The 27,691-nt window shown below is 40.8% G+C and overlaps 1 protein-coding gene across 1 annotated transcript in view; it reads left to right on the top strand.

Annotated features, from left to right (window-relative positions):
- The first annotated feature begins 910 nt into the window (after positions 1 to 910).
- LOC141799135 (low-density lipoprotein receptor-related protein 1-like) overlaps positions 911 to 27,691 on the top strand; it is a 93,718-nt gene continuing 66,937 nt past the window's right edge. The window contains exons 1-2 of the mRNA XM_074681254.1: positions 911 to 1,524; positions 13,007 to 13,147. Of these exons, the coding sequence (XP_074537355.1) occupies positions 1,452 to 1,524; positions 13,007 to 13,147 (214 nt within the window). The 5' untranslated portion in view covers positions 911 to 1,451. The remainder of the gene's footprint in view (positions 1,525 to 13,006; positions 13,148 to 27,691) is intronic.

Genomic DNA, 27,691 nt, shown 5'->3' with positions numbered 1-27,691 from the left:
CATTGTTCAAAAAGGCTTAGCGGACAGTGGAAAGTGGAAGCGGTCTTAACTTGAGCTGGAGAAAGCTTCTCCTTTTCCACAAAGCAGTGAGTAAAATGTTGCATCCAAATTATTGATTTGAGAGTCATTACCTTAACAAGCAGCTGGAAAGTGTATTGTACAGCTGTATATTCTTGTTCAAAACAATGTCACATCATTTCAAAAGAACTTTTCAAACTGCCTTTGTTTTCTTTTACCACTAGAGGGCGTGATTAAATGGAGAATGTAGAGATTGAAGGTCCTTCACAGTCAACGCTGAAAAAACACAAGCCCCTTATTGAACTTTTAGACAAAGGTGGCATCCACTTTTGCAGGTTATAATTGACGAGCAGTAGGACAAAGACAACGTCAACGTCGTCAATATAAACATATTAAGCATGTTTCATTCTAAATAAGTAATTTATCGTAAGTTTCTATTACAATAACCCAAATCAGTGTTTCTGACATTGAAATAATTGTTTTTTATTTAATAATGCGATGGAAAGCAGGATCAATCTAACTTTGGGCCAGTCTCAGACACAGCCTTAAAAAGTTCACTGCTAAAAGCTTTGAAAACTGCAGTATGTATCAGCATTTTTAATAACGCTGTGAGCAACTCATTTAGAGGCTCTAAACAGCTGCAAAACTTGATTTAAGTAACATTTACATGCACATTTCCCGCCTCCTTTCGATAGTTTATATAATCAATTATCTGTTGAACATTGATCCAACATGGCTGATACTGGGGCTGCAGTTGCAGGCAGCGCCGCCTGTCGCTACCACCTCCACGGTTGATGAAAAAGCGCATGAAATAGGAGAAAAGGAGGTGTGTTTGAGCATGCGCAATGGTTCTCGCCGTTTAGTTACCCAGTTTTTGTGAGGAGTCGAGTTTACGTCACGGGCTCGTTCACAGTGCTGGAGCTTGAGAGTCACCATCCACTCATGCAACCACAAGCAAAGGGAGGCATTGGCGCTCCGAGGAACAAAAACGCTTTTACTTTTTAATTTTTTCTTTTTAGTTTTGGCACGGCATGAGCTGAGCGGAACCGGCGGCTGGCTGCACTGATTTTTGGACGTGTGGACGATTCTGGTGGCATGGTGTGGTGAACCAGCAAGGGACCCCGGCCAGCTTAGAGAGACAGAGGTGTAACTGTGCATCATGTTTGAATGCTGATAAACACTTAGATATATACATGAGTGTGGTATTGCATTGCCTATAGCCTTACCGGGCTGTAGCAAGTCTCCTTTTCTCCCCCGAGCCCGTCTGAAGCGGCCACGGCGCGGGGCTGAGGGTGCAACTGAACGGACAATCTCAACCGGACCATTGAAGGGGTTCGGATGTGGTGGTTGATCGGGTTGTTAGGCGTGCGAAATCCATCCAACTTTTCCTCTATTCCTTTCTAATAGCAGTGCTGTCGAGCATTGCTCAGGAGATGGCGATGAGGTGGATCTACTTGGGATTTATGCTCAGCTTGGAGATCACCTCTCCTAACGGTGCATTCGTAGGTAAGAACGCCTGTTGTTTAATCTTGCATTGTGATACACGAGAAAGCATGTCCACTTTTTCCCTCTGTGAAGCATCTGTGCACAGGCCTGTGTAAACTACAGTTAAAGGCAGTAACACTGTGCAACAGCAGTGTCATCAGACAAGGTGATCGATAACTAGGAGAGCCTTTGATCAGAAAGTACCGCACAAATAAGCACCGGGTTGGTTATGTTAGCGTTAAAACGTGTCTGCGTTTAAGCAGTGCCCCTTTCTGAGGAGCAGACAGAAAGGGGCCTGCCTGAGAGGATGGCAGACAGTGAGGTTATTCACTGCTGGAATATTCAGCAGGTAAAAGGCAAAAGCAACACTTGCATGTACGTCCACGTTCATCACGAACGACGTTATTTCTGACTGACTGCGAAAAATATCTCCTTCTCACCCCCACCCCCCTTATTTTATCCTCTGTGGGATAAAACTGATATCTACCATTCAAACGTGACGAGTTCTTGTTATTGACACAACCGCGTTCGATTTTCATATCAAACCTGCTGGGGCCATCGGTCAGATCAGCTTTCATGTTTGTTTTCAGCTACTTGGCGCAAAGGAAAACAACAGTGCCGTCTGCTCGTGAAGGCATCATCTCAATGGCGCGGCATGTCCCGACGTGCACCGACAGTAAAGCTGCCTGGGAATCACATTTTATTAGTGACAGTCAGGTACTGTCTGTCTGATAGCGAGATGAATTGTCACGTACTCCTCTTGTTACGTCCTGGGAGCTCCTTTAAGCTCCCGAATCCCTGATGGTAGTAATGAGACATTAAATGCACCATTGCTCTTGTGACAGTTCTTTGCAGACCTGTTGAGCCTACAGCTGGCTGTTTCTTTAAGTGAAACAAAGGTACACTTAGTAACATAAGTACAATTTCTATGGCCCTTAAAATATCCTGATGATTTTTTTTTTACTGCTGCATACATGAATTTATAGAGATAAAGATGTATTATTAGAGTCCATTTGACTTTAAGTTAGAAGACACCAGGTTTATATTGGTAGTATGTAAAAATATATGCTACTGATACCAAACAGTGTCATATACCAATAAAAAATGTATGATTAATCTGACAATCAAGTTGTTTTCAAGTTAAAGCTTAGTTTGATGCCCAAAGTAAAAGCAACCCTTCAAAATCTTGTTTTCTACACCAGCTGTTAGTCACCTAATGTCTCCACAGAGATCAGACCTGTAGTTTAATGAGTTAGCAGGTCTTATATAAGTTTTATTAGATTTCTGATGCAGGCCATTCAGCCATAGCTGAGGTTACAAGAGCAAGCAGGCTCCTCCCATCTCCTCCCATCTCCTCCATCAGTATGTAACATCTGGACACAGGGAGACCATTAATCCAACTTAAATGTGACTGTGAGAGGGGGAGGGACTGGCTGAAAAGCTTGGGGTGAGGGCGGGTTGGGGCGAGATAAACTCAGAGAATCAGTCTTGGACGCTTTCTGAAACTGACATGTTGTTACATCACAGGGGAGTCAGGGATGCAACTGATCTATGCAGTTTACAGTTGATTAACATCCTTCTTTTGTAGCCTTGTAGATCTAAAAGGTTAGAGTTGGTCCAGAAAGTGGATACAAACTTTGAGGGTGTCCACTTGGATTGGATTTGTCTGGATCACTGCTGAGCGACAGCATAAATTTATCCAGTGGGAAAGGGTTGGAAAGTTTGGACAGGATGATTCAGATTTCATTTGAACCCTGTTTTAATTTGAGAATAGTGCAAACAAGTGTTGAAAGGAAAGAAATGCTCACGTGGAATTTAATACCAACAGCACATTTATTAATTTATTATCACAGCACAGGCTCTAAGTCTTTTCTGGAATCTGTTGTTTGTGAATGCAGTTAATTGCTTCATCCACATATTAAGGTTAAACTAGACCATGCAAAGAGAAAAAAAACCCAGACATGATCCAGAAATGGCACCAACTCCTCTGGGTTGGAGAGGTGGAGTGGAAAACTGCAATGTAGTTTGACAAATCAAAATTTGATATTCTTTTTGGAAATCATGGACACCATATCCTCTACCCTGAAGAGAAGAAGAACCATCTAGTTTGTTGTCAGCCCACAGTTCAAGAGGTAGCATCACTGATTATATAGATATGCTCACGTCCTTATAGCAAAGCTTACACATCTGGAAAAGGATCATAAATGCCCAAACATACGTTGCAGCTTTGGGCCTGGTTGTATCCAGCCTTTTCTTGGGGTTGGCTGCGCATGTTGTAGAAAGACAATGCCAAACCACATTCTGCAACAGCTCCATTGTAAAAAGAGTCCATGTGCTAAACTTACCTTGTCTCCTGCTTAAAAGAATACATGGTCCATTGTTAAATGAAACTCTTACTGTTTCAAAATTGGGATTTCAGTCAAGTGAAAAAGCACTAGAAAAACCAACACAAACAGATTTTATGCTGCGTAATAATTAATTTTTCACATTGTGGATGCAGTTACCACTCCTCGATACTCATGCCGAGTCTTTTGGCAGTTCATTGCTTTAATCATTTTTCTACAAAATGCCTTCACTGAATGTATTTTGACTTTTAAACCTTGCAAAATTTATTTTTAAGTTTTCATTTCATAGTTTCGATAAAGGAACTGTCTTTTTGCAACAGGTTGTAAAATCTCTCATGTTTTCTTTCTGTTTGTGCCTACATTCTTTAGCTATTCATGTTCGAGAACTACTTAGCTTTCATATAGGATTTCAAAACCCTTTACAGCTCGAAGAATTTTTGGTTGTGAAAAGTATAAATGTGGGTCAGAGGCTAGAGAGGTTGAATTCCTGAAGAGCCTTCACGGTGTTTGCCTGACCTTTTAAGTGAGACCTGACATTACCTTGTCTTCAGAACTGTCACCTGGAACATCTGCTGGAAAAATTCAGCATCCCTCATACAAATTCAACAGGTAATGGGACCTATACTGCTGTCCAAGTGGAGCTCACTTGGGAGTGCTTATTGTGGCTCTGTACACCTGAGGCTGTCTGTTAATGCACTCTTGTTAGCTCACACAGTAACTTCCCCAACTGTTTTACTGCCATTCAAACTCGTATGAGAAGAGCACAAAGTAAAGGAGCTAGTATTTTGAGTGAGAGTTTGCGTGTCGGGAATCCGCTCTTCATACATTCTTTGGCTACAGGAGGAGATTTTATTTAAAGCTTATGTGCAGGTGTTTTGCATTTTGGTCCTGACCCAGTAAAATATTTGTAAAATGATAATAGCAGAGGGTGGGATTCTTGACCGTAGCTGCAGAAAAGATCCTTCTTTTTTATCCCTCTACTTCCTGCACTGCATTGCAATCAACTGTGACTAGAGGGTGAAACAGGATTAACATAAATGTCTTCAGTGTTGGTCCCCACATTCTGAAGGCGTGAGACCACGGATGAAAGGCTGTTTGTTGATAGCAGGGGTGTACTGTAATTGGTATTTTCTGCTAGCTACATCACTGTTTACCCTCTTTAGCTGCTTAGACCTAAAAACGGAACACTTAGGCTTCTTTTGCAAAATGTGTGGGTGTGTTAAAGCAGCTTGCTAAGATTCGTAGGGTTTTGTAGGTGATAATGTAATCATACTGTGTACGCATTGAAACATTCCCTTCCTGTCAGTTATCTCATGATGTCTCTGAGAAATAAACGCGACACATTTTTAGAAAGACACGCTACAAATAGTGTTTTTCCTCACACTTCATAAAAAAGAGCAAACAGAGATGTTCAAACGTAGCAAAGGCTTGCAACATTTGCCTGACACCTAGCACTGTAGTGAGAATTTGTGACTCCTGTTTCACTCTGACATAATTAACAGTGAACTCCTCACCTGATGCCTTAAGCTGACCACACACAAACAGAGACACCGTCACCGTCTGTGGGCTTTGAGTTGCTGCTGTTTTATGTCTTGTTCCTATGTGCTGGCTTTAGTGGGTCACCTCAGATGTTGCCCATGTTGCTGGCTTTGCACTTGACTGGAGAATCGATTTGATCGCAGAGACCCAGGGTTACTTTCACACCTGGTTGGAGATGAGGATCAGATATATGGAGATAAGATTCCAATTTCATGGACTGCTGCAAAGTGTCAAAGCTGTTTGCTTTCTTCAAAGTCACAGACATGTCTCTAAGTTCTTGGTTTGTGATTGTAAACAGAAAAAAAAGTCAGCAATGTAGCCAGACAGTAAAGGCATTTTTTGTCAACATTACTTTTATGTTAGGCACCATTTTAATGCCGCTTTTTGTTGGTCTGAATCAGGAATACATCATCGCATAGTAGCTCATACTATATCATTTTCCGTTTTTGGACAGCTGACAAATGGCCACATTTGAACTTTTACAATTTTTGTAAATTTCATGGAATTAAAAAAAACATGATAGATAAAGGACTGCATGCATGGATCAGCATCATAGTACCTAAACACTACTGAATCCCATTCTTTCACATCAAATAAAGACAGTTTCTGCCTTTCATAAGCCAAAACTCAGATTTCTCATTTTTTTAGCCATGAACAGAAATTATTTTTCAGAATGTAAAGTGGGTAACTAGCCCCTCTTTATCAAAGATGTATAGCTGACATCTATCAACACAATATGTTAAATTTCTTTGAACATACCCAGTCGATATAATGTTTTTTTAATCATGCCTGTGATATCAAATTATCACTGGTATTGGTAGCAAGCCAAAATGTTTGAAAATAGAAAACATGTGCTCCTTAACACCCCTCTTCATTCAAGTGTTTGTTCTTCAGTGAGCACTTATACTAAACTAGGCATGTTCTCCAACTTTGTCTCAGGAAAACACTTGTCATGAGACTGTGGCAAAACCTAATAAGCAGTAGATTCACTTGTCAAAACTAAGCTACGTCAAGCTTTGCATTGAGTTTATAAAACATCATTGCTGTCTCTGTTTTTAGCCTTTCAGTTTGAATTTCCTTGTTCACTGTGTTATCTCCCTAAAACTCTTAGGCAACCATGAACTAGTGGATGTACTCTGTGGTTCTCGACAATGTTATCAAGATTGAAGGGTGTGTATGTGTAGTGTGTGGTGTCTGGCTCGAGCTATGTTTGCCTCAGCTTTTATTTTGTCTTTGTAGTGTCCAGCCGCAGTGTTATTGTTTTTCCTCCATTTTCACAGTCCTATACCTGCTGATCAATGAGGAAAAAATTACTCATGCTACATCACTGTTTCAGCTTCATGAACAGTCCAGTTTGGGGTCTCACTATTAGACAAGACAGTGCAGTATGAGGGGAGGGCTATTTGTGTGCTGTTTATGCGTCATTCCCAGAAATCACTGGGCCAAGATCATTTCTTCCTCCGTCTTGTAGAGTAACTGTAGTAATACAGGGATCCAGTTGCATTTAATTACAGAAAACATCTCATCCTTCAGCTGAATTAAATCCTTTTGTCGTACTGTAATCACACAAAGGCAGGGCAGGGTTTACTTCAGTGTTTGTGGTCCAGCCCTCATATTCTGACTTTAAATGAGCTGAATCTGGTTCGACTTTCCCCTCGCTGAGCTGTGCTATGCAGATGAACTGCAGAGTGGGCATAAGAGAACTCTGAAGAAGGCATAATGAGCTTATTTACATTCATCTTCGTGTCCATCAATCACACTCACTCATTGTATGGCCTTTACCGCATCGCCTTTTATTGCCCTGGCCTGTGACGTCCTGCAGAGCCTCATCAGGTTACCGCTGAGGTCAAAGCTGCACCCTTTTGTTGTGCGATGACACAAAAACAAGGCTTCAAGGAAGAGTGGGTTCTCACTCTCTCAAACTGTCTGAGCATGTTCAGCATCTCTGAAAAAAACAAACAAAAAAATGGTTACTGTGGATTAAAGCTTGAATAGCCCATGGACATTGTGTGTCCACTGTGAGCTGGTTAAAGTGCTCCAGTGCTTGGCTGTGGCTTGGCTTGATACAAAGCTAAGTGGTTGTTTCCACTGGATGGTTGGGCGCTGCACAGAGTGGCCATTGAAGAAGCTGATTCAATAGCTCCAGCAGTGGCCAAGGAAAGAGCCTTCAGCACACTTGTTATGCACTCTACGTACCAAAATATTCCACATTTTACTTCTCAAAGTTTCAGACTTTGGTCTTAAAATATTCCATCTTCCATTAATTATTAATAAAGTACAAAACTTGAATTCTGACAACCCTGTGCCTGTGTTCACTGCTCTTCAGTTCTTCTTTGGTTTAGTTACTTCTAACTTCTTTGAGCTTTAAGTGCAGTGTTTTTTTAATTCTTGAATCACAGTGAAACCTGAGTGCCCCATGGAGGAGTAGGAAAGGGAGAAAGGCGATTGGGAATGAGAAACTGTTTTGTTTTTATTACCACTTTCTGCATGCTATAGCAACCAGCAGTACAAAGAATACCGAGCATATTGGCTTAGTTATTCTTTCCAGTAAATTTACATTTCATCTTTACTATCTTTGAGAATCATTTAATGAAATCAAGCTCTTTAGCTCAGCCTGTAAATAATCCACAGGGGTACTGTTGGTCCATTCAGCAAAAGCACATTAAATTGTCTGGTGAAGATTGTATACAGAAGAAGTCTGTGCCATGTGGGTGTGTGCTGATTTAACAAACACAAACCTGCATTAGATATTACTTCTTCTTCTACTACTACTACTACTACAAGTAGAACTGTTAAAGTAAGTAATGGCATGAACATGGGCAGAGCTAGAGGGGGGGCCGGGGTAGCACTGGACCCCCCGGACATCTGATTGGACCCACCAGGTGCCACCCCAGATGATTGACATATCGCGGCACCGTACGTCTTGTCTGAAGCTGCCAGTTGCATTTTTAAATCAGTGAAGCCTATTGACTGATGTCCCTCCTGTACAGTAGTTGGCGCTAAGTCAGAATGAAGATAAAAGTGAAACTGTTTTTCATGAGTCAAACTGCCCATCAGTTACAGATTGTCTAGGAGGCAAAGCTGCATGGATCTGGAGTTGATTTGTAGAGCGTGGATGGCCAAATTGAAAGACAGATCAGGGTTATAGGGGGGCAGTTTTGTGTCCCAGCTGGTCAGCTGGTAATGGTGTCTGGAGGCCTCCATCAGTTGGCCGCTGAATCGGTGTCACAACAGCATTTAATCACCATCCCATTTGTTTCATCCCACAGTGTTCCTCTCATCCATTCTCTGAAGTTTTTGTATTTCATAAGAAAACACAACACCTTACAGTTCTCTCAAATTAAAAGACATGCTGCAAAGTTTGTTTTTTTTCTTTTATTCAATAACCCAGGAGAAATGTTTCTGTTTCTGTAAGAGCTTGGCTGTGTACACTTGTACATTTGCCTACTCGCCTGTGTTTAATTCTTTTTGCCATGCACAGTGCTTAAGGCCATTTCATTGTACGCTGCTGGTACAGAGCCGAGCTCCACTGACCTTACATTAAAAAAAACACTATAAAACTGCTCTGTACTCAAAATAACACCAAGTCAGCTGACAGAGGCTTTAGTCTATTTATGATGAAGTCATTAGGTGACACACAGCCTGATGTCAAAAAGTCAACTTTTATAGGTTTAGCTTTGGCAATTAAAGCCTATAGCATCTTCTCAGCAGCCTAAAAAGAACAAAGACACTTTTATAAATAAATGAATTCAAATAAAGCAACTACAAATCAACTCTCAGGCTTGATTTTCTGAAAGTCACTCTCTGTAGGTCATGGTTTCAGAGAAAATTGCTCAACTTTAAATCTATCTTTATCCGTTAAATGCTGTCACCAGTGGAATAACAGTCCATTATTTCTATTCTTAAACCCCAATATCCCCGTTTAGTGTCCTTGAATGTCTCCTCCAGGACAGAGCGTGAAAACTGAAATAAGATGTTTAGTTGAGTGTAGATAATTAGATGGTTAGTTGGGTAGAAACACTAATCCCATGTCTAATGGACAGATTTGTAAGGCATTTTTACAGCATGCTGGTCTTCAGGAATTTTTGGCCTTAGAATTGCCTAAAGGGCTTCCTGAAATTCATATTAAATGCATTTGCTGTGTCATGCTCTTATTGAGTTATCTTGTATGAGGTGCAGTGTCTGCGTGCCATATTATAGCAGCGTTTTTTTTGCTAACGAGTAAGCTCAAGATTTTCAGCATGGTGTTATTTCTTATCAGAAGACAGAAAAAGTTTCCCTAAAGCTTTGAAACATGCACTCACTGGTCCTTTAAAATCCCTTCTTTGTAGTAAAGACTCGTAACATGTTTTTGCAGATTCACATATTCAAAAGCCAGTGCAGACACCAGAGGTTTAATTGTGAAATGGAAAACTATGCGATTTTGAGGATGCACGTTTTTCATACGAAAGTCCAGTCATTTTTTGGATAGTGTTAGATTTCTTTTGGATTTCCTACCTTTTTGTCACAGCAGTTCAGTCAAGTTGCTTTTTAGCTGTGGCAGGAAGTGCTTTGGTTGGACTGACGTTATCAGAAGGGCACTGTTGGGGGCAATCACTGCATCATCACAGAGTTTCCTGTACGTGGAGGATGTACCTTGAGTCAGTTGGATTGGTGTTTGCTGATTGGCCAATCCCAGGAGACTAAATAAAGACCCTCTTCATGGCTCTTTGTCGGGAAAATGCACTCAAATGATTCAGCTTTTTAGCCTAATTTGGACCCTCCAGAAATTGCTTGCTTGCTTTTTGGCAGCAACTCCAAGACGGGAAAGGGCGACTTTGCAGGTTGAATTAACAATTCACATCTCTGTTTGAGATATTTCAGCGGGCTTTGAAAGAGGTCTGCCATGAGAAGGAAGGCTGCCAGTCTCTCCCCACCTCTCTAACCTCTCCTCCACCACAACCTCCAATTAGGCTCTAAGGTTCTCCCCCCTGCGGTCATCTCATGCTGGTGCGTAAAGCGATGATAAAATTAGAACCCACAATGTTTTATTTCCAGTTTTTGTGCCCACTCATAGGAAACAACTAGCTCAGCCTGCCTGCTTCACTCAGGGACCCGAGGGATGGAGGGAATGCCTTCACATAGCAGCCTGTATGAGGTTTCTATGCTCTTCAGATCAGAGCTGTATTCAGAGGGGCGGTTTGTTTGGTTGTTGGTTGTTAAGGCAGATCAAATAGCATCATATAAGCACAGGCGAATCCAATGTGTTTACCACCACAGAAGATGTATGAGGACATTGGTGAGCTGAAAGGAGGCAAAACTAACACGCTGGCCTCAGGCCATGGCTAGCCTCTCTCTTTTCCCTTTACAGAGGGGCTGGGTGTGTGCAAGCTGTTTAAGCTGATTCATGCACTGGGCTCGATCTTTTCCTTTACAGCCATCTTTTTTTCCTTTCATCTCAAATTTTACATCCTGACACATCATATGACATTTAATTTGGGCTGTATTCTGGCATCTCACTGCTGAGTTTAAATATAATCCTTTTGCATCACTTGAATTATTTTTTGTAAGCCTTGCCTTCACAATTGTGTGAGGAGAAGAGCGGGGCAAATGTTCTGCATTTTAAAATCCAGCAATCTCTCCTCTCCTTAATCTCAGATATCAAGGTGTCATTCACATGAGGGAAGCTGATCCCTGCATCCCTTTCAGCTTCTCATTGTATTTACGAAAAACATGACACTGAAAAGTCTTAGTATTTGACTTGCACTGTCACACAGGAAAGAAGAATCAGGGTCTGAACCCTTTTAGTCTGACAGTCAAATAGAATGTGACTGCAATGATACAACAGCCTCATGCTCTCTTGTGATTTCAGTCACATCCAGGCCCCCTTTGCGGTGCTCCCCCACCCTGCCCCAAACACCTCCCTGCCTGCCAAGTACGTAGGGAGGCAAGTCATCCAGGGCAAGAGAGGGCTCAGTCCTCGCAGAGAATTACAATGAGACCTTCGCTGCTGTCCTTCACAGCAATACAGTAACAACAAGCTGCTGCCTGAAATGGCCTTTGTGGTGCCTATTGTGTGTGTGTGTGTATGTGTGAGTGTATGTGTGTAACAACTTTGAGCATTTGCATACAGAGGATTGCGGAGAAACATACTCAGGAACCTATTTAAATATTTTTTAAGGGAGAAAATTTTCATAATAGAATATTAGTGTGCATTTTAATTTAATGTGTTACGTAAAGAGCTTGGAAATGTACTCCTACTTTCCTCACTATGCCTACTATAACTGTGCATTTTTACCACTGTATTTAACTCAGTTTCACCCAAATTGAAAATGCAATAGTTTTCTTGAGATTTGAAGATTGACAGGGACAAGACTCATAAAGGATTTCTTTATAAAAAATGTGGTTTCGAATGTTGCTGATGGGGAAAACAGGCATTCCTGACACCTTATTTGTGAATGGGCGGAGGCACAGTTTGGTGAGACACATCTGCTTTAACTTGGGCACATGAAATTCAAACTCTAAAAGTGAAGTAGCAAAGATTTTGTTTCCTTTGAATGATCTGACTCTGAGGGATACATTTGAAATAGAGTGTTACATTCATGGTTTTGTTTCTGAGTTGAAACATGTCAATGGCGTCACTCTGCTTATGGGTCAGGAGCGATGCTGTGGTGCTGCTGGCCTGTGGTCCACCCCAACAATCTGTGCTGATTCACTGCCCAGAACTACCGCACTCTGCACTTTCCCATGGGTCGGACTATGATTGAATGCCCAGTTATGTCTGCGCTTTGACACATGAAAGAGCTTCTGTGGTAAAAGTTGATAAACACCTTCAGAGTAATTAAAAAAAAGGAAAAAATGGAAAGAAATGAGATGTCCCTAAGAAGAGAGGAAACAACAAACAGCCCCGGCAGTAAAAGGCCCCACTGTTGGTGGTAAACTTGTAGAGGAGTTTTTCTAGGACTTAAGTGTGCTTGTGGGTCTTTTGATACAAGTACAGCATTGTAAACTTAGGTTGACCCTTAAATGTTACTTTGCTCTGCTGAGTTTAGATATATGCTGTTTAGAGCTGGAAACTTCTTACACACAGTTTGCACCAAAGAGAATAGTTATTTATTTTAAAAGAGCATCATCTCCAGTGAGGCTTATGAAACAGACTGAAACTCAAAATGATGCCTCTATTTGACTTAAGAAAAAGCAAACAAATAAATAAAAATGTCTGGGACAAGATTGATCATTTCTATGAAGTTATTTTAATGCCTGGACTCACTGGCACAGGTTAGGTGACAGATGAAGCTATGAACAGCAGGTTTCCCACAAACATTTAGACTGGGGAGGATGATCGACTGTTGACAGGCAGCAGGATGAGCTTTCCTCCAGAACTCTCCTGTCCTAGGATAAGAGCACAAGGACAGGATTAGATAACCCTCGAAATATGAGTTTCTGCTTTGTCCACAAAGATGTCCAAACTTCAAACCAAAAACCAATCTCAGTTGCTTCACAAAAACATCTGATCTCCTGCTGATATCTTTTGCATGAATCTTCCAAATGAGATACTCAGAATTTATCTCATGTAGAAATACTTTCAGCACTAACTTTTCATGATGACTCATCAACTTTCTTCCTTTTGTATTCTTCAGCTCCCAAAACGGACGTCCAGCCCAAGACCTGCAGCTCTAAGCAGTTTGTGTGCAAGGACCAGGTGACCTGTATCTCTAAAGGCTGGCGCTGCGATGGGGAGAAGGACTGTCCAGATGGCTCTGATGAATCGCCAGATATCTGTGAGTACTGCTACATGAAAGCAGCTCCCAAAACTGTCTCTGTGCACCAGGCCTGTGTCCTCGGCTTCTTGCTTTCCCTCTCTGAGCTGATGGTAATGAGCCTCCAGGATCATTATTGTTTGACTCTGCTCCTTTTTTCTGGAGCAAAAACCATTTTTACACAAAGTGTATGTTTATATCCTACGTCATCCCATTGTTGTTGCTGCACTTGACGTTATAAGACATAAAATTTACTACCTCTGAATGTCTTTGAAGAGACAACAACAGTGCAATGTTCAGACAGTTTAATTTAGCCCTGAATAAGAGGGTAGGTTATACCCTCTCCAGGAAGGACACAAGCTCACTGTGTGTGCTCTGGCTGCCCTGCTGAATTATAGCTCTAATTATGTGGCCATGTTTAGTCTGAATGTTGGAGGATGTGTCTGCTCTTGTCTGGGCTCTTGAGGGTTCAATCCCTTGGAGTCTGGTCCCAGCCACTCACATCTGCTGGCCTCTCCATCCCGCCGTCACATCTATAAACCCTCTCTGGTAAAAGCCACCCCACTGTTTATATGCAGGAGCTAATGGTGATTTTACTGTCGGTGCGTGCCACACCTTTCATCTGTCATGCTACAAGCATTCTCACATTGGTCCAGGACAGGCAGAGACAAGCAGCTGACACTCAGCATTAAGGGACTTGTTATTGTGGATGAAAACACATTTTGATATTAGAATTAGAGGTTGAAAATGTGTGTGAGTGACCTTAGAAACCAAAACTATATTAACTATGGGTGTTGAAATGGCAAATTTAAAGCCCCCTTCCACATCTTCATAAATAATTATTGAAATAATTTGGTTAAGGAGAAGCCAAACATTTTCCGTTGCCTCTCATTGGTCACACTCCTTTGTTTCTCACAGATTTTTCAGTGGGAGTTCACAGCTTAACTAAGTCTGTTCAGCAAATAAAATTGCTTGTCATGGGAGAAAACCACCAATATTAACTTTGGTAAATATCAACAGTCACCAAATGCGAGCTGATTTATTCATGTGTGACCCACATAACTCACTCAAGCAAGCTGCAGTTGTCTCAATTCTGCCTTTTTTTTACTGAGCAATTGAACTAAGTGAATTTTCCACAGATCTTATGTAATTTGGTGGCAGAGACAATGGCGTGATTCATCCTGCCCATAAAGAGATGGAGAGTGGTGTTTCACCATATCATCAAGATATGTTCTGCTCAATTACTCACTTCCCATGGTTTTAATCTGTCTGTCACTTCACCTCTAGTTAATGCGTTTCTCTGTTTATGTGAGTTTCTGAGGCAGACCCGTTACTGCAATTAATGTATTATCCCTCACTCAGTATCACACTATATATTTAGATATAACAGTGAAATGCAGGCAGACAGACTTCAGGTTGATCCATCCTTTAACGTTGGTGCCGTTTGGAGTGGAAGGCTGCAGATAAAGCTGCAGAGTGCATGGGCCCGAGCCAGCAGAGAAGGAGACAGGAGAGTCTGGAGGAGTATGACTCTGAAGGTTATTTAAAATCCTGCTCTGACTCAGAGGAATGCAAAAGTCGTTTTCCCTTTATCCTGGCTTTTCCATTCATGGGGTGGAACAGTTTGCAGGTCCTCAGCCTGGTTTCTCTCCTACTGGGGAGATGCAGCCTGACCTGCTTGCTATAAACAAAGCCACTCTCCACAGAGATCTTTATAGCTGTGGCTTAAAGGCAGACCTTAGCATTGATCCATCTTTAAGGGGATCTGAACTCTGGATCTATATGAGAAGTTTGTTTTTGTCATGAGGGCATTTGTTGTCTGTAAATCTTTACCTGTATTAAAGTTTACAAAACTAACTTTTACTTTTTATGGAAGTCCCTGCTCTACAGGTTTTTGTTCCAACTTGTATTCTGACCTCAGTCTAGTTGCAAGTGTTAACGTTGATAGGAATTAGAGTGGCACATGCTGCTATAATTACGACATTATCTCCAGTTCAAGTTAATTACTAACTACAGGCTTGGTTCAGACAGACTATTCAGGGAGATTTCACAAGAATAAAAGCCTTTCCTCCTTTTTTCTTCCCATTTCTTCCTGATGTTCTTTCTTTAGTGTTGGATTGCTCAACAGCCTTGACATAGTGTAACTCAGGGACAATGACAGTGCAGGCAGTGCATGCGGCCAAGTGGGTTTTACTCTCCAGAATAGATTTGTGTATCATTTTAAAGGTCAGTTGGTTAAAAATGAAAAAAGAAGTTGAACATGTAGTTCCTTTTATCTGAAAGCTTGAATGTTATAAAGATAAAAGGACACAATAACCTCAGTTAAGTTGACATTACTATGGTTTCAGGTAAATACCACCTGTTTTGTCTGGGATGATCATGAATTCACTTGCTGGCGGGGCAGTAGGTGTTGTAAACAAGCGCTTTTGTCTGATGTGAATCTTTGATCTACAAACCTCTGGTGCTCACGCTGAAGAAAGTGTAACTCTTAAGTATCTTCTTCACTGTCTGTACGTCTAATTGCCTGTCGTTCCCAAACCATTCATCTGAGCTGCAATTATGTGGAGGAGTTAAAGACAGACTTCAGCTGGAGTAGCAGGGTTTTAAAGCTGCATCATCACACGAGGTGCTAACATGCTGGAGTTGGGGAAGAAGTTGATGCATGATGTTCTCCGTCGCACAAGACTTTTATTTTTAAGAAGGGCATAAGGGTACTGCATGTATGGATGCAGGTTTTTTTTTAACAATGTTCTGCATGACTTGTCATCATAAAGGGATAATTTGGGGTCTGGGATAGCTGCCAACTGTAGGGCTGTCATAGCCTCCAGACCCCTTGTGTGCACCTCCCTCTTCTAGCCCCTAGTGCACTCTCAGATAGCAATCAGCAGGCTGCTTGCACAGGCCCACAGGTGTGACCCTGTCATCCTTTCTGAGGGACTTCTCTGACTCCTACTTGCTACATGGCCTCAATTGGTTTCAGACAAGCTTACTCTAACTCAATAACGCACAGGCTTACGACTCAGGAAGTGGTCGACATGTAGCTTCAGGGCAAAAGTTCATGTTCTGTGTGTCACTTTGGTGGATTGCTGCTTCTGATGCGTTTTCAGAAGTGGGATGTTGTTGGAGAGGTCTCCACTTTAGTGAGGATAAGTGTGTTTACAGAAAGAGTGCAAAGGCTATTAAAGATGTTAATGCAGGTTTTTCCTCAAGGAAGTTTAAAAGGCACTGTACAGAAGTTCACATCAGACTGATAAGGTGTAAGAGAGAGATTCGCAGCCTTCTTGGTTGTATTGTTTATCAGCTGCTGTGTTTTCAGTTTGTGAACACAGCTGCTGTAGTATGATCTGTTTTGGGGAATTAAATGGTAATCTACATCAGGTTATTAAGATAAACTCCAGTAAATTCATTAAACTTGCTTATTTTCTTTCCCCTAGCTCTGCTTCCACTGTTTTGTATGACAGTCTTATAAAAATGAATTTTGAAATGAACTTCTCTGCAGCTCTTTATTTCTCTGCTCAGCTTTGGAGGAGTGGGAGAGTTTTAATGAGGTCATGACCACTTTTAACAACAACTCTGTGAAAGTTTTGGAGATAGTTCTGGCAGTAGTTTTCTTGTTAAATCTTCTGCCTCAAAATTTATTATTCATATAATTATTTCAGCATGTTAGAATTTGGGCAATTGGGCTTGTAATTTATTATTTGAACAAACATAGGATTAATTTTTGAACCATTCATGTTGCAGACGTTCAAACTGAAAATGCTGTGTCACAACTCAAATTTCACAGCTCTGCTGAAACAGTTGCTTTCAAACACACTGGCTTCCTGCCTGACCGCATCCCAAGTCTGTATGCAATTATGATTCTTGCGTGAACCTCGTTCATTGTGGTCGAGCCAAAGTGAATGGGAACAGATGTCTGCATAAGCTCAAGCATGTAAGCACTTTCTCCATCGTGAGGAGTGCTTGCCATAAAGGAATCCCTTTCATCATCATCATCATCATCAGAGAAAAAAAATACAGCAACAATTGTCTGACCCTAATTCTCTGTTAGACTTTGTAGCCCCTGATTTAGCATGAAAATGTCCACAGGAGGAACTCAGAGCAGGGGGTGAAATGCATTTCAATCATGTAAATACTCTGCTTTTCTTTTCTCATGAACCACTATGCCCTTTTATTTAGGGGGAGCAAAAGAAATGACAATTCAAAGTAGTTAACACATGCAAATGAAAGGCCCCTCTCTTTAATGGTACTGGGAAGCTACCACTGTTACTCTCCCCCTGGTCTGGTTGAGGGATTGCTTACAATTAAATATCATAAAGTTAAGTAGTTTTCTTTTTTTAGGAATAAGAGAAAGTTGATGCTGGAAAGTAATTTGAGGAAATATCCTGTGGAATGCACTTTCATTATAAACTGAGGGTCCCTTGGCTAGGTGGCTCAAAGTATTTGATGCAACAATCACAAAACATGAACCCTTGAAACTTTAATTTTAACTCTTGAGTAACGACATTCCCAACAGGACAAATTAAGCAAACATCTTTGAAGAGTTTGTCGGGTAATGTTGGCACTTCCCAATAAACAACTTTGCCACCCCCCTTGGCCCACACACACACACACACACACACACACACACACACACACTCTGGCCCATGTCAGTGGATGCCGTGGCCTGGGACAGAGCTGGTAGGGAGGTCAGATGAGGAGATTGAGTTATCATCTCCTTGCAGCTGCTTGAGGGCCTCGGTGGGCCACACAACAAGGTTTATCTGTCCATCTTTTTGCCCTCATCTCCCCTCTGGATGCATGCCAGCGTGGTTCTTTGTCCTACCCATCTGAGTGTCATGCCTCAGCAGCCTCTCCTGGACGACCAAACCGAGCTGACCGCTGAGTTAGTGGATGAGGCAGAGGCATGCAGCGTTGGGGGGAATATGTGATTCTGCAGAAATAGCAAATGAGCAGATTAGCATTTAGGCTGAGGAGGAAAATGGAATTGGCTTTGTTAAGCTGCCACTCGTTTTCTATACAACCAGCTTATACTGTAAAGATGGAGGAGGTCCTTTCATAGCCTGTAATCACAGGTTGTTATACACGCTGGGGGCACCGTGCAGGGGGTGGGGGTAGGGTACAGGAGGGTGCTGTAGTGGCAGTGGTTGACACACTGCCTCCACAGAGGAAGGAGCAAAGCCCTGTAAATCCCTCTGGTCTGTGGCCCTGAGCCCTCCTCAGCCTCACCGGCCTATCAACAGACAGACAACACAGGGCTTTCTCACGCCACACAGGCACCACTTCGCTTTCTCTGCTGTCTCCTCCACGCCCTGTCTCCTTTTCTCCCTCTTCATCTCTTTCCTACGTCCCTCTGCCTTCCTCTCTGTCTGTCAAAGTATAGCTCGACTCATGTCAGCTCTGTTCCCTCTTCCTCATATCTTCTCTCCAGTCTTTCCTCTCGTGTAATTGCCTCACAGTTTTCCTGCCTGGTTGCAGATGGTGACTTGGTTTGTTTTTTCAAGCTGTCTCTTTCTCTGTGACTTTGGGGAGATGTTCTGTAATTCATTTTGTTCAGTGACTGTGTTATTATATATCAAGCTGGAGACTGCAGTGTGCTCCTCTGTGGCAACAAATCTAACAGAACTGAATGAGCAAGCATGTACCTGGACTACATTTTTATTTAGTACTCAATCTTTAAAGATACTCCACCCAACCTCTGTTTATTAGTACCAAACATCCTGAGCCTGTGGGTGTGAAGGCTCCAGTGAAAACAGTTGCATCTTGTTAAAAGTATTTTGTATGCTGTCTAGTAGGCAAAAAGATGGTGCCTTAGATGGTCTGTGACTTCCTCAGATTGAGAGGTACCCTGAAACAGAATGGCTACTACAGTGTAATGCTTTACTCTCTGTATCTGGGTGGTCAGGGGTTCATTCCACAGCAAGATAATGACCCAAAACAAAAGTCCAAGCTATGCCAGAACTACCTTTGGGAAAAAAACAAGAGGATGGTAATCTTGAAAACAGGGAGTGGCAAACACAGTCTCCTGATTTAAACTCCATCAGGCTGGTTTGGGATGAACTGGACAGAGGAGTGAAACAAAGCAACCTACAACTTCTGCAACAGAGTTAGGAAGAACTTTCCAAAGATTTTTTTCACTGGTAGAGAGAATGTCGGGAGTGTGTTCAGCTTTTATAACTGATTAATTAACAACCGATTAATCGAGCGGGCCGATTAATCAGTTGATTATAGCCTGTCACGGATTAATCAACATCGGCCAAAATGTTGCCGATTATAAAAATTTTTGCTCCACAGAGATTCTGTCGCTCCTGCTACTGTGTGTCGATTCGTAAACCACACAGCGTCTCACTTCATAATGCCATGCACGATTAACCTGGGCTTATAAAATCACAAGTTATTGTTTTGGTTGAAATAATTTTTGAAAATGTATTTTGATGTCATTGTATTTATTGCATGTTTTGAAAGCAGCTACATTGGCACTTAAAATCTACTTTAGTCCCATGCATTAAATGGAAGATGAAACTTTTTAATAGCTAGTAATAATTGGTGTTAATATACAGTATTTATCCTGTGTATATCAATGAATTTATTATATATATCAGCCGATATATCAGATATCAGTCAATATATCGGGTATCGGCTGATATATCGGATATCGGCCTCTTTTTGCCCCCAGTATCGACATTGAGCCAAAAAATCCCATATCGGTCAGACTCTATTTATAACTGCCTACTGTCTGTCTTCTTAGACTCAAAAACTTAGAATAAACTTCGCATTTTAAATTAACTCCATTATCTTTCTTTTTAACTTCACTTGTTTATTTCTCTATGTGTCACTGCAGAGTGCTAATCGGCATTAAACTGCATACATTCAATAAGACACCTGAAAAATTGGGGTGTATGGCAACCCAGGAGCAACAGATTTGTGGCTCCTGTGTTACCATACTTCTCTCCTTAAAGAAAATATGAAAAACAGTTGTAAAGAGCGGACTAATTATGACAGAAAAATATCTTCTTTATTATTTTTTTCTTTTGAATAAATCACAAAACTGTGTAAAACTGAGAACACTGGTTAAATGGGGTAATGTCAGAGGTATATCTTCCCTAAAACATTTGACAGTAAACATGATCATCTGGCCAGGTGCAGTTCACGGGCCAGATAATTATAATCCTGCATCAGACCTATTATTCAAGCTGCTGTGTTACATAGAAAAGTGAAAGAAAGACAAAAGTTTCTTTATGTTCTGACTCTGAGGATTCTCTGCAGATAGTTTTAGAAAGTTCCACTTCACTCAAATGATTAATGTCAGAAACATGTTGCATGGTTCAAGTAGGGTATGCAAACATAAATCCTTGGTTTGTGAGGGAACAAACCTTTTTATTACATATCTGGTGCTGCCTTGCTACAGTTTTAGAAATTTGCAGTATTTTATTTTACCTCCATGTTACACATCTTGTGCAAGGCCTTGCATTTGTCGCTGTTCTCTGTCGGGGCAGTCTGCTTTAAAGCTGAAATGAAACCAGACAACTGGTTTGTGGGTGCCTTCAGTGGAACAGCTCTTGGTCCCTCCATTTTTGGTTTAAAACTTTTTGCAGCCAGCTCTATCCTAATGGAATATGAAGCTACCTGATGCTGATTGAATGTGACTTTCTGTTTTAATGAAAAATGAAAAACAGTCATACTTATATCACAGCAAACTTTACAAACAGAAAATCTCCTCCCATCTACAAAGTTGACAGACTTAAAAAACCTGTTTTCACCTTTTCAGTTTACAAATTTTACAGTGTAATACCCAAAACATTTTGAAATAGTATTTCAAAGTTGAAAAGTTTTTTGCAGCCACTGTTCATCCTGTTAACGCTGTCGTCAATGCTCCAAGACTGATTTGGGACTCTGAGATTATTCTTGTCAGGGGAATGGATAGATTACAAGCATAACATCACTGTTTAATCCAGTTGTAACCATGTTTGTTTTGTTGTTTCTTGGTTTCTTTCACATAATGGGATTTATATTCATACTTAAAGATAACGAAAGAATGTTGGAAGTAGATGTAGAACATTAGGTTTTCTTCCAGTGAGAGCACTATGTGCTACACTGTTAGCCCTGTACGTTCTCGCTGCCTCTGTGGAGTTTGGCATGGCCATGTGCTTGTTGTGCATGCTGCTGTAAAGTGTGATTTCAGTGTGGGGTGAGTCAGTCATTGAGCAGACCTGCCTGTCACCCTGCACAACATATTTATTCGAGCTGACAGCAGACTTTATGGGAGTCAGTCAGGGGCTGCCATGGAACCCAAAGAGCAGGGAGAAAAGCAGGCTTTATTCTCTGGACAAAGGATCGACAGGGGATCCAAATTTAAGGTCATTGCATAACTACGAGAACTAGGGTTTGGGGGATGGTGAGGTCTGGAGGTTAAGGTGTTGGGGAGAATCACTCACAGGAAGCTGTTCCTTCACAAAACACACTTTGCAGGTTTGATGCTTTATGACAGGGGAGAGAAAGTGAAACCCAAGTCCATGCTTAAATTTTCTCCATTATTTGAAGGTGACACAAGACAACTGCACTGCACTCTGGGGAAGTGTGTATTATTGTCTTTGCTCAAAGTCACATTTCATTCCTAAGACTGCATGAGGTTCTAATAAAGTTAGAAAAAAATGATATCCATATTATTAGGAATCCCAGCACTTCCATCTTTAACATGATATTTGTATAAAAGATGATGAGACAGATTTTCCATTCAGTATCCCTGGGGACACAGCGAGGATAAAACCCTCACTATAACTCATCACACAGTTGAGTGCCATAATGTAATTATCCTCACTGTACCCTCTAATAGGTGTGAAGGTTGTAATTTTTACTTCATCTTTGCCTTTTGTTCACTGTAGTGCCAAGCTGCAGACATTGTTCACACTATGCTGCTGGGCTGCCAGACATGCTGGAGAATCTGCTGTTTCTATGAAGCCACATGCTAAATGTTTTCACAATAACATGATGATTATTACATTTCTTCACTCCTGAAATTTATTTTATAGCTCCCATTTATAGTATTTTATTGAAAATTATACCTATTGTCATCAACTTGGGATTGTTTGAGCCTTTAAAATCTGAGGTTATTCCACTTTTATTAAATAGTTGTTGTATGTCGAGTGAAAATAAGATAAAAATTCTTCATTAAATTAAGGGCAAGGCCCCTGCCAAAAGAAATAATTAGAGGTTTCAGTTTACAGGTAGAGATGATCCTTTTATCGTCTTATCTTATCATTTTTTAATGCATACCAGACAATTTACAGGCAACAGGAAATGTGACATGAGCAGAGAGGGAAATGTTAGTCACAAGGTGTCAAGTGTTGTCTTTTGGTCTTCTTGCGGCATTTCTTTGGGAGTAAAGATGATTTTTTTTTTTTATCCAAGTAATGCAAAAGCAGAAGAGCTAACAAGTATTAGGTGAAATAGAAAAGCATGAATAACTTTGGCCAGATCTCCCAATGACAGGATATAGAAATTTCAGTCCCTTGCTATATACTCTGTGATGATGGAGCACCTGCATAAATGCAGAAATTCAAACTTAGATATCAGTGAAAGGCATATAAGTTATACTCCATCAAGTACATTAAATAGAGATTTGAAAAGCAGCCCTGACTGGACGGCCTGAAGTGTTTTTAAGCTGCCTTTTGAACAAACCTCATCTTTCTGGATTTAAATGAAGTCATAAAAGTGCTTGATGTAGATTACTTCATCTTTTTGAAAGTAGCTCTTATTTTTGATTAGTTCATTCCTTACTTAAGATTTCATGAATAATTAGCTCCCCTGAGGAACTGTGCAAATGAAGTTTGTACTTCCCGATTGTGGAAAAAAAAATCTAGTTTTCCGACACTTGGTCTTCTCAGTGTTTAAGGTAGAGACGTGGTGTCTGCAGAGTCTGAGAATTTCCAGTATTGTGAAATGTTTACTCATTATTAGTTCTGCCTGCAGTATCAGGATCTTACTGTTGTGATGTTTCTATGATGGATTTTGTTACATTTTAATGCTGCTTCAAATAAATCTCTAGTTTGACGGTGAAAAGTGCTGAGTGCCAGATTCCAAAAGCCTATCTAAATCAGCACGTTTGAGAAGGAGCCTTTTTGTTTGCTACTGCGATGCATTTCTGAGCTTGAGGACTTAAACAATCAGCTCCAGGCTTTCTTTACTCCTGTCAAAGTTCTTTTGCCTCGATGAGCAAGCTCTCCAACCTTCATTGTTATAGTTAACATTAACTCGGGCCATTCTAAGTTGTTTACAATGTGGAGTCTTCGTCTTTTGAATAAGAGGGTCAGTAGGAGGAGCACAGATAAATCTTGGGATGCAGGACATGGCATCAAAAGCATGTACTGAAAGCCACAGGGTAACGCTAATAACAAGATGCTGGACAAAGCAGCAGAGACTTATGCTGTGTTTACAGTTGTGTCATTGCTATGTGTAAACAGACAGCTGTGCAGACAGCCTCATAGTTATTGTATTGGAAATGTTAATCCTTTTAAAATGTGATATTTTCATTCACCCTGCTCCATGTTCCAGGTTTGCACAGGTCACATGATGTAAATGCCATGCATGGATTTTCAAGGGGCTGTGAGGAGATTCTCAGTGATCTTGAACTTGTCTTCATTTTGAGGTGTATGCCTGATTGTAATCCACATTTTAAAATGAAATTATCAGCGCCAATATAGGTTATTTTTAAATGCTACTTCTTAGCTTCCTGATTGGGTTAAGTAGGACCGGATTGATGTAAGGCACGTGAAGGTCTCTATGACAACACCACACCAGCTGATGAAGTTTAGAAGTGAAAAGATAAATCTGTGTTTTTCTCTGTTAAAAACAATTACTGTGATTGATTTTGTAGCAACAGTGGACAGACAGACAGAAAAAGGACAGAAGAGCAGAAGAAAGCTTAACAGGAGAGTGATAGAGCAGGAACTAAAGGCTAACACACAGGCTAAAGGCTAAAACAGGCTGAGGTGAGGTTATGTTAGCTCTTCTTGGCAGATGACTGGCAGGACATAATGAGGATTTACCAATGTTACACATTACACACATGTAATGTAAATTAAACTACGGTACAAACTGATAAAGTTTCCTTGTTGTCACGTTTGTATCTGAGCGATACGTAACTGCACTTATAAACACCTTACCTCAGAGCATTGTATCCGGTAAAAAGTTGTCTCGATCAAAGAAAAATTGTTTAGATCTGATCTCCATTTAATTCCAATACAAACACAGGTCGTGGTGTAAGTCACGTCTTCACAACAGTGTGCATGAGACTCATGACCTGAAGGTGGCGAGGCAGTCCAACTAGAACAGATCCCCCTCACAGCATCTGTAAGTCTGTTCCATAGTTAAAAACAGCAGCTCTAAAGGAACCTGTTGTATTAAAACTCAAATTTCTGGAGGGAAGGCTTCTCAAGGAAGGCTCAAACAGTGACAACCAGTAACAAGCACTGATATATAATGTTATTCATCTACAAGATCATCTTCCTCCCTCCAAAGATAGCAAAAGAATTATGCATGTAATGTATGTTAAAATGAACCAAGAGCCATGTGTCAACTACAACACCCACAGAGCCTAATCCTGGTATGGCAAAATTGCAAAATCGCCCACATGCACACTGGAAGCTACAGAGCAGTCTTTCAGTATTGTAGGGACTTGAATATGTTTAGTTTTGTTCCACATTCGCAATAATACAAAACAAAAAAGATGGAGAAATGTGTGCTCTATGTTCCTGTCAGATTTGCACAGTAATGCTGTGCTTCCACTGACAGATGAAGCAGGAAATGGCTACTGCCAATAAAAGGGGGGCTTATTGTAATACACTGCCAACAACTTCCCAAACTGGAGCAGAGAGTACAGGGTTCATCTCCATTGTCCCTCCTGCAAAGTTATTTAATCCTCCATATTGTTCATTCTATTTAGTTTTCTGCAGCTGGTCTCTATTCAGTTCCTGCCAAGATTTGACCGTGTTGTAGAACTCAAACAATTATTTCTGGCTGTTGTGCATCGCTGGACATTGTTTGAGTGATTCCCAAAAATTGATTTGGTTGCTGCTTGACCAGTGGTAAGCATAAGGAGTGTATTGGGCAAGAGGTAACCTCTATTTAAGGATTTTATAAAAGTGTTCATGTTGTCAGCTTTACAGTATTTTGGTGCTTGAGTTCACTCTTGTTAAAACTCATATAAGACTCAGATTCCTGCTGAGGGTAACGTTTAGATCACTTCAACTCTGACTTGTCTTTCTCATGAAAGAGTACTGTTGACGAATGTCAGATCTTTGGGGTTTCATTTCCTGTGTGCACAGTGGTTTATTCCTGATGCTGCAGTTTACATAGAAATCCCCAGGTTGGCAGTTTATTGAATGTAAATCAGGCTGGCTTAGAGGAAGAGGCTGTAGGAGGGCTGCTAATATGCTAGCATCTCAGAAAAACAGAGCTCCTCTCCATCGTTCCATGCTAAAAGTATTTATGTATTAGAAGGTATTTCTCTGTTCAAATCTTATTTTTTTCCTTCACACAGGCTGCTGTGGTAGGATCCTCATGTCTGTTCATCGTCCTTGTTTAGACTGAGTTATTTTATATGATCTGTGTGCAGGTTTTCATCACTCGGCTGGATTGAGAGAAGTCAGAGGGGAAGCTTGTGGTTCTCTTCAGGGAATGCTGACATGCAGATAAATGCTCTGTCTCATAAGTTTCTGTGCACATCCACATTTTGATTCTTTTAATAGCAGTGCTTGTAAGAATAAGGGTCAAAGAAAGTGCAGTCTGGATGCTTGATAATGAGCCATGCAGATGCTGAAGTGGTGTGTGTCAGATTCTGACAGAGGCTTCTGAAACAGGTTTGTCGCTCAGGCTGCTCATATTCACTCGTCTTCCTCTCAAAGCTTCTCCAAGCACCCCGCATAACCCGCAGAACACCTCACATTGTTTTCTGTGAAGGAGTTGAACTTTATTTTCTCTGCTTCTAGTGTTTTTCTAAAATGGGTCAGCAGATGTTACAGAGACAGAGAGAGTGAGAGAAGAGAGAAAGAGAGAGAAAGAGAGGGGTGGAGGATGAGGAAGAAGAAAAACAGCCAAAGCAAACTGTTTGCTCTGCAGTGTGGGCTGATAGAAGAGATAGAGAAGAGTGGGAGAGAGTGAGTTGAAGAGACTGCATCTCCTCTGTGTTCTGCTCTGATGCTGTTAAGAAAAACATTCTGCTCTTCCTGAACAAGAGGACATCACGTTCTGTTTTCTGCCATCCAAGTCTCCAAGTTTACTTTTGCAATCTTTCAACAGTTCTCCTTCTATATCTGCAAAGTCACAACATCCACAGATCATACTTCATTACTATGCAAAAGCGGTCACATGGAGGATATATATACACAGAGATGTGTGTGCATGTTACCGAGGGGTGGGAGAAAAAAATCAAAAATTGATATATCGGGATTTTTTGTCTGATAATATCAAAATCAGTAATCTTTGTCAAAAAGAAATATTTTTATTTTTCAAATTCAAATTCTTCATTTCAGTCTTTGTTTATAAACTGGATTAGAGAAAAGTCCCCACTTTTCTTTAGCAGACAGTGAAATGTTTCTGTCTGACTCGCGTGATGTGCATTTTATGGGAAAATATGGTTCCTGATATAGCCTGTAGAAATTATCATTATCATTTAACTTTTTCACATGGTCTGGTGTTAAAAAAGCAAACTAAAAAATGTAAAAATCATAAATATCGAAGAATCGCAATTTACTTGACTTGGCACCCCAAAAATCGTAATAGAATCGAATCGCTAGAAAAACATATTGTTCCAGCCCTAATGTTACCTGTGTTTGGTAACTCAATATTGATGTGGCAAATTCTCTGAGTCAATTCACCTCCTGGCCAGCGGGGGGCGCTGTGTGTGTTATTCATGTCGTACGGACGGAGGCCTCACTGGACCAAACAACAATAAAATGGCAACTAAAGCAAGCAGCAGCATAAAGCCAGCTCCTCCAACCTTTGAGTCTGATGTTTGTTCACCTGGGCATGAAAACAAATATTTGAAAATTATCAACAGAAAATCTAATTATTTGTGTTTTTCTACTTCTTACTAAATCAACGAAACAATGCGCTAAAATAAGTATTGAATCGGATCGAATGGGATCACAACCTAAAGAACTGACATTGAATCAAATCAATTCTTAACAGTGTCCAGCCCTACTTCAAATTGACGCTAAGTTATAGTCAGATAACGAATGAGTAAACCTTTGTTAGTGTTATCTTCCCATTTGTGGAATTCATCTCAACAAATTGTTACTCAGTGAAAGAAGTTACACTCAGATACAGATTTCTGTCTGCTGGAATGACCCACTTAGTGTGAAGAAAAAGAGCTGTGTGATACATTTTTATGTGCTGTTATCTGCTTTCAGACCCATTAAATCCCTTCATGTGACTACAGTTGGCTTGAATAAGATCTCAGGCTTCCTACCTAGTGATATATCTTATTGATGGGTTCCACAGGCTTCAAATTGTACACAAAACATTGAATTGTAATCAAAACCAAATTCCCGTTTAAGATACAGAAATGTT

The sequence above is a fragment of the Halichoeres trimaculatus genome, unplaced genomic scaffold (genome assembly GCF_033239565.1).
Source record: "Halichoeres trimaculatus isolate MK-OKI-2021-1 unplaced genomic scaffold, fHalTri1.1 fHalTri1_scaffold_11, whole genome shotgun sequence".
Classification (NCBI taxonomy): Eukaryota; Metazoa; Chordata; class Actinopteri; order Labriformes; family Labridae; genus Halichoeres; species Halichoeres trimaculatus.
The sequence above is the reverse complement of the archived record's forward strand: the minus strand, read 5'-3'. Positions and strand labels throughout refer to the sequence as shown.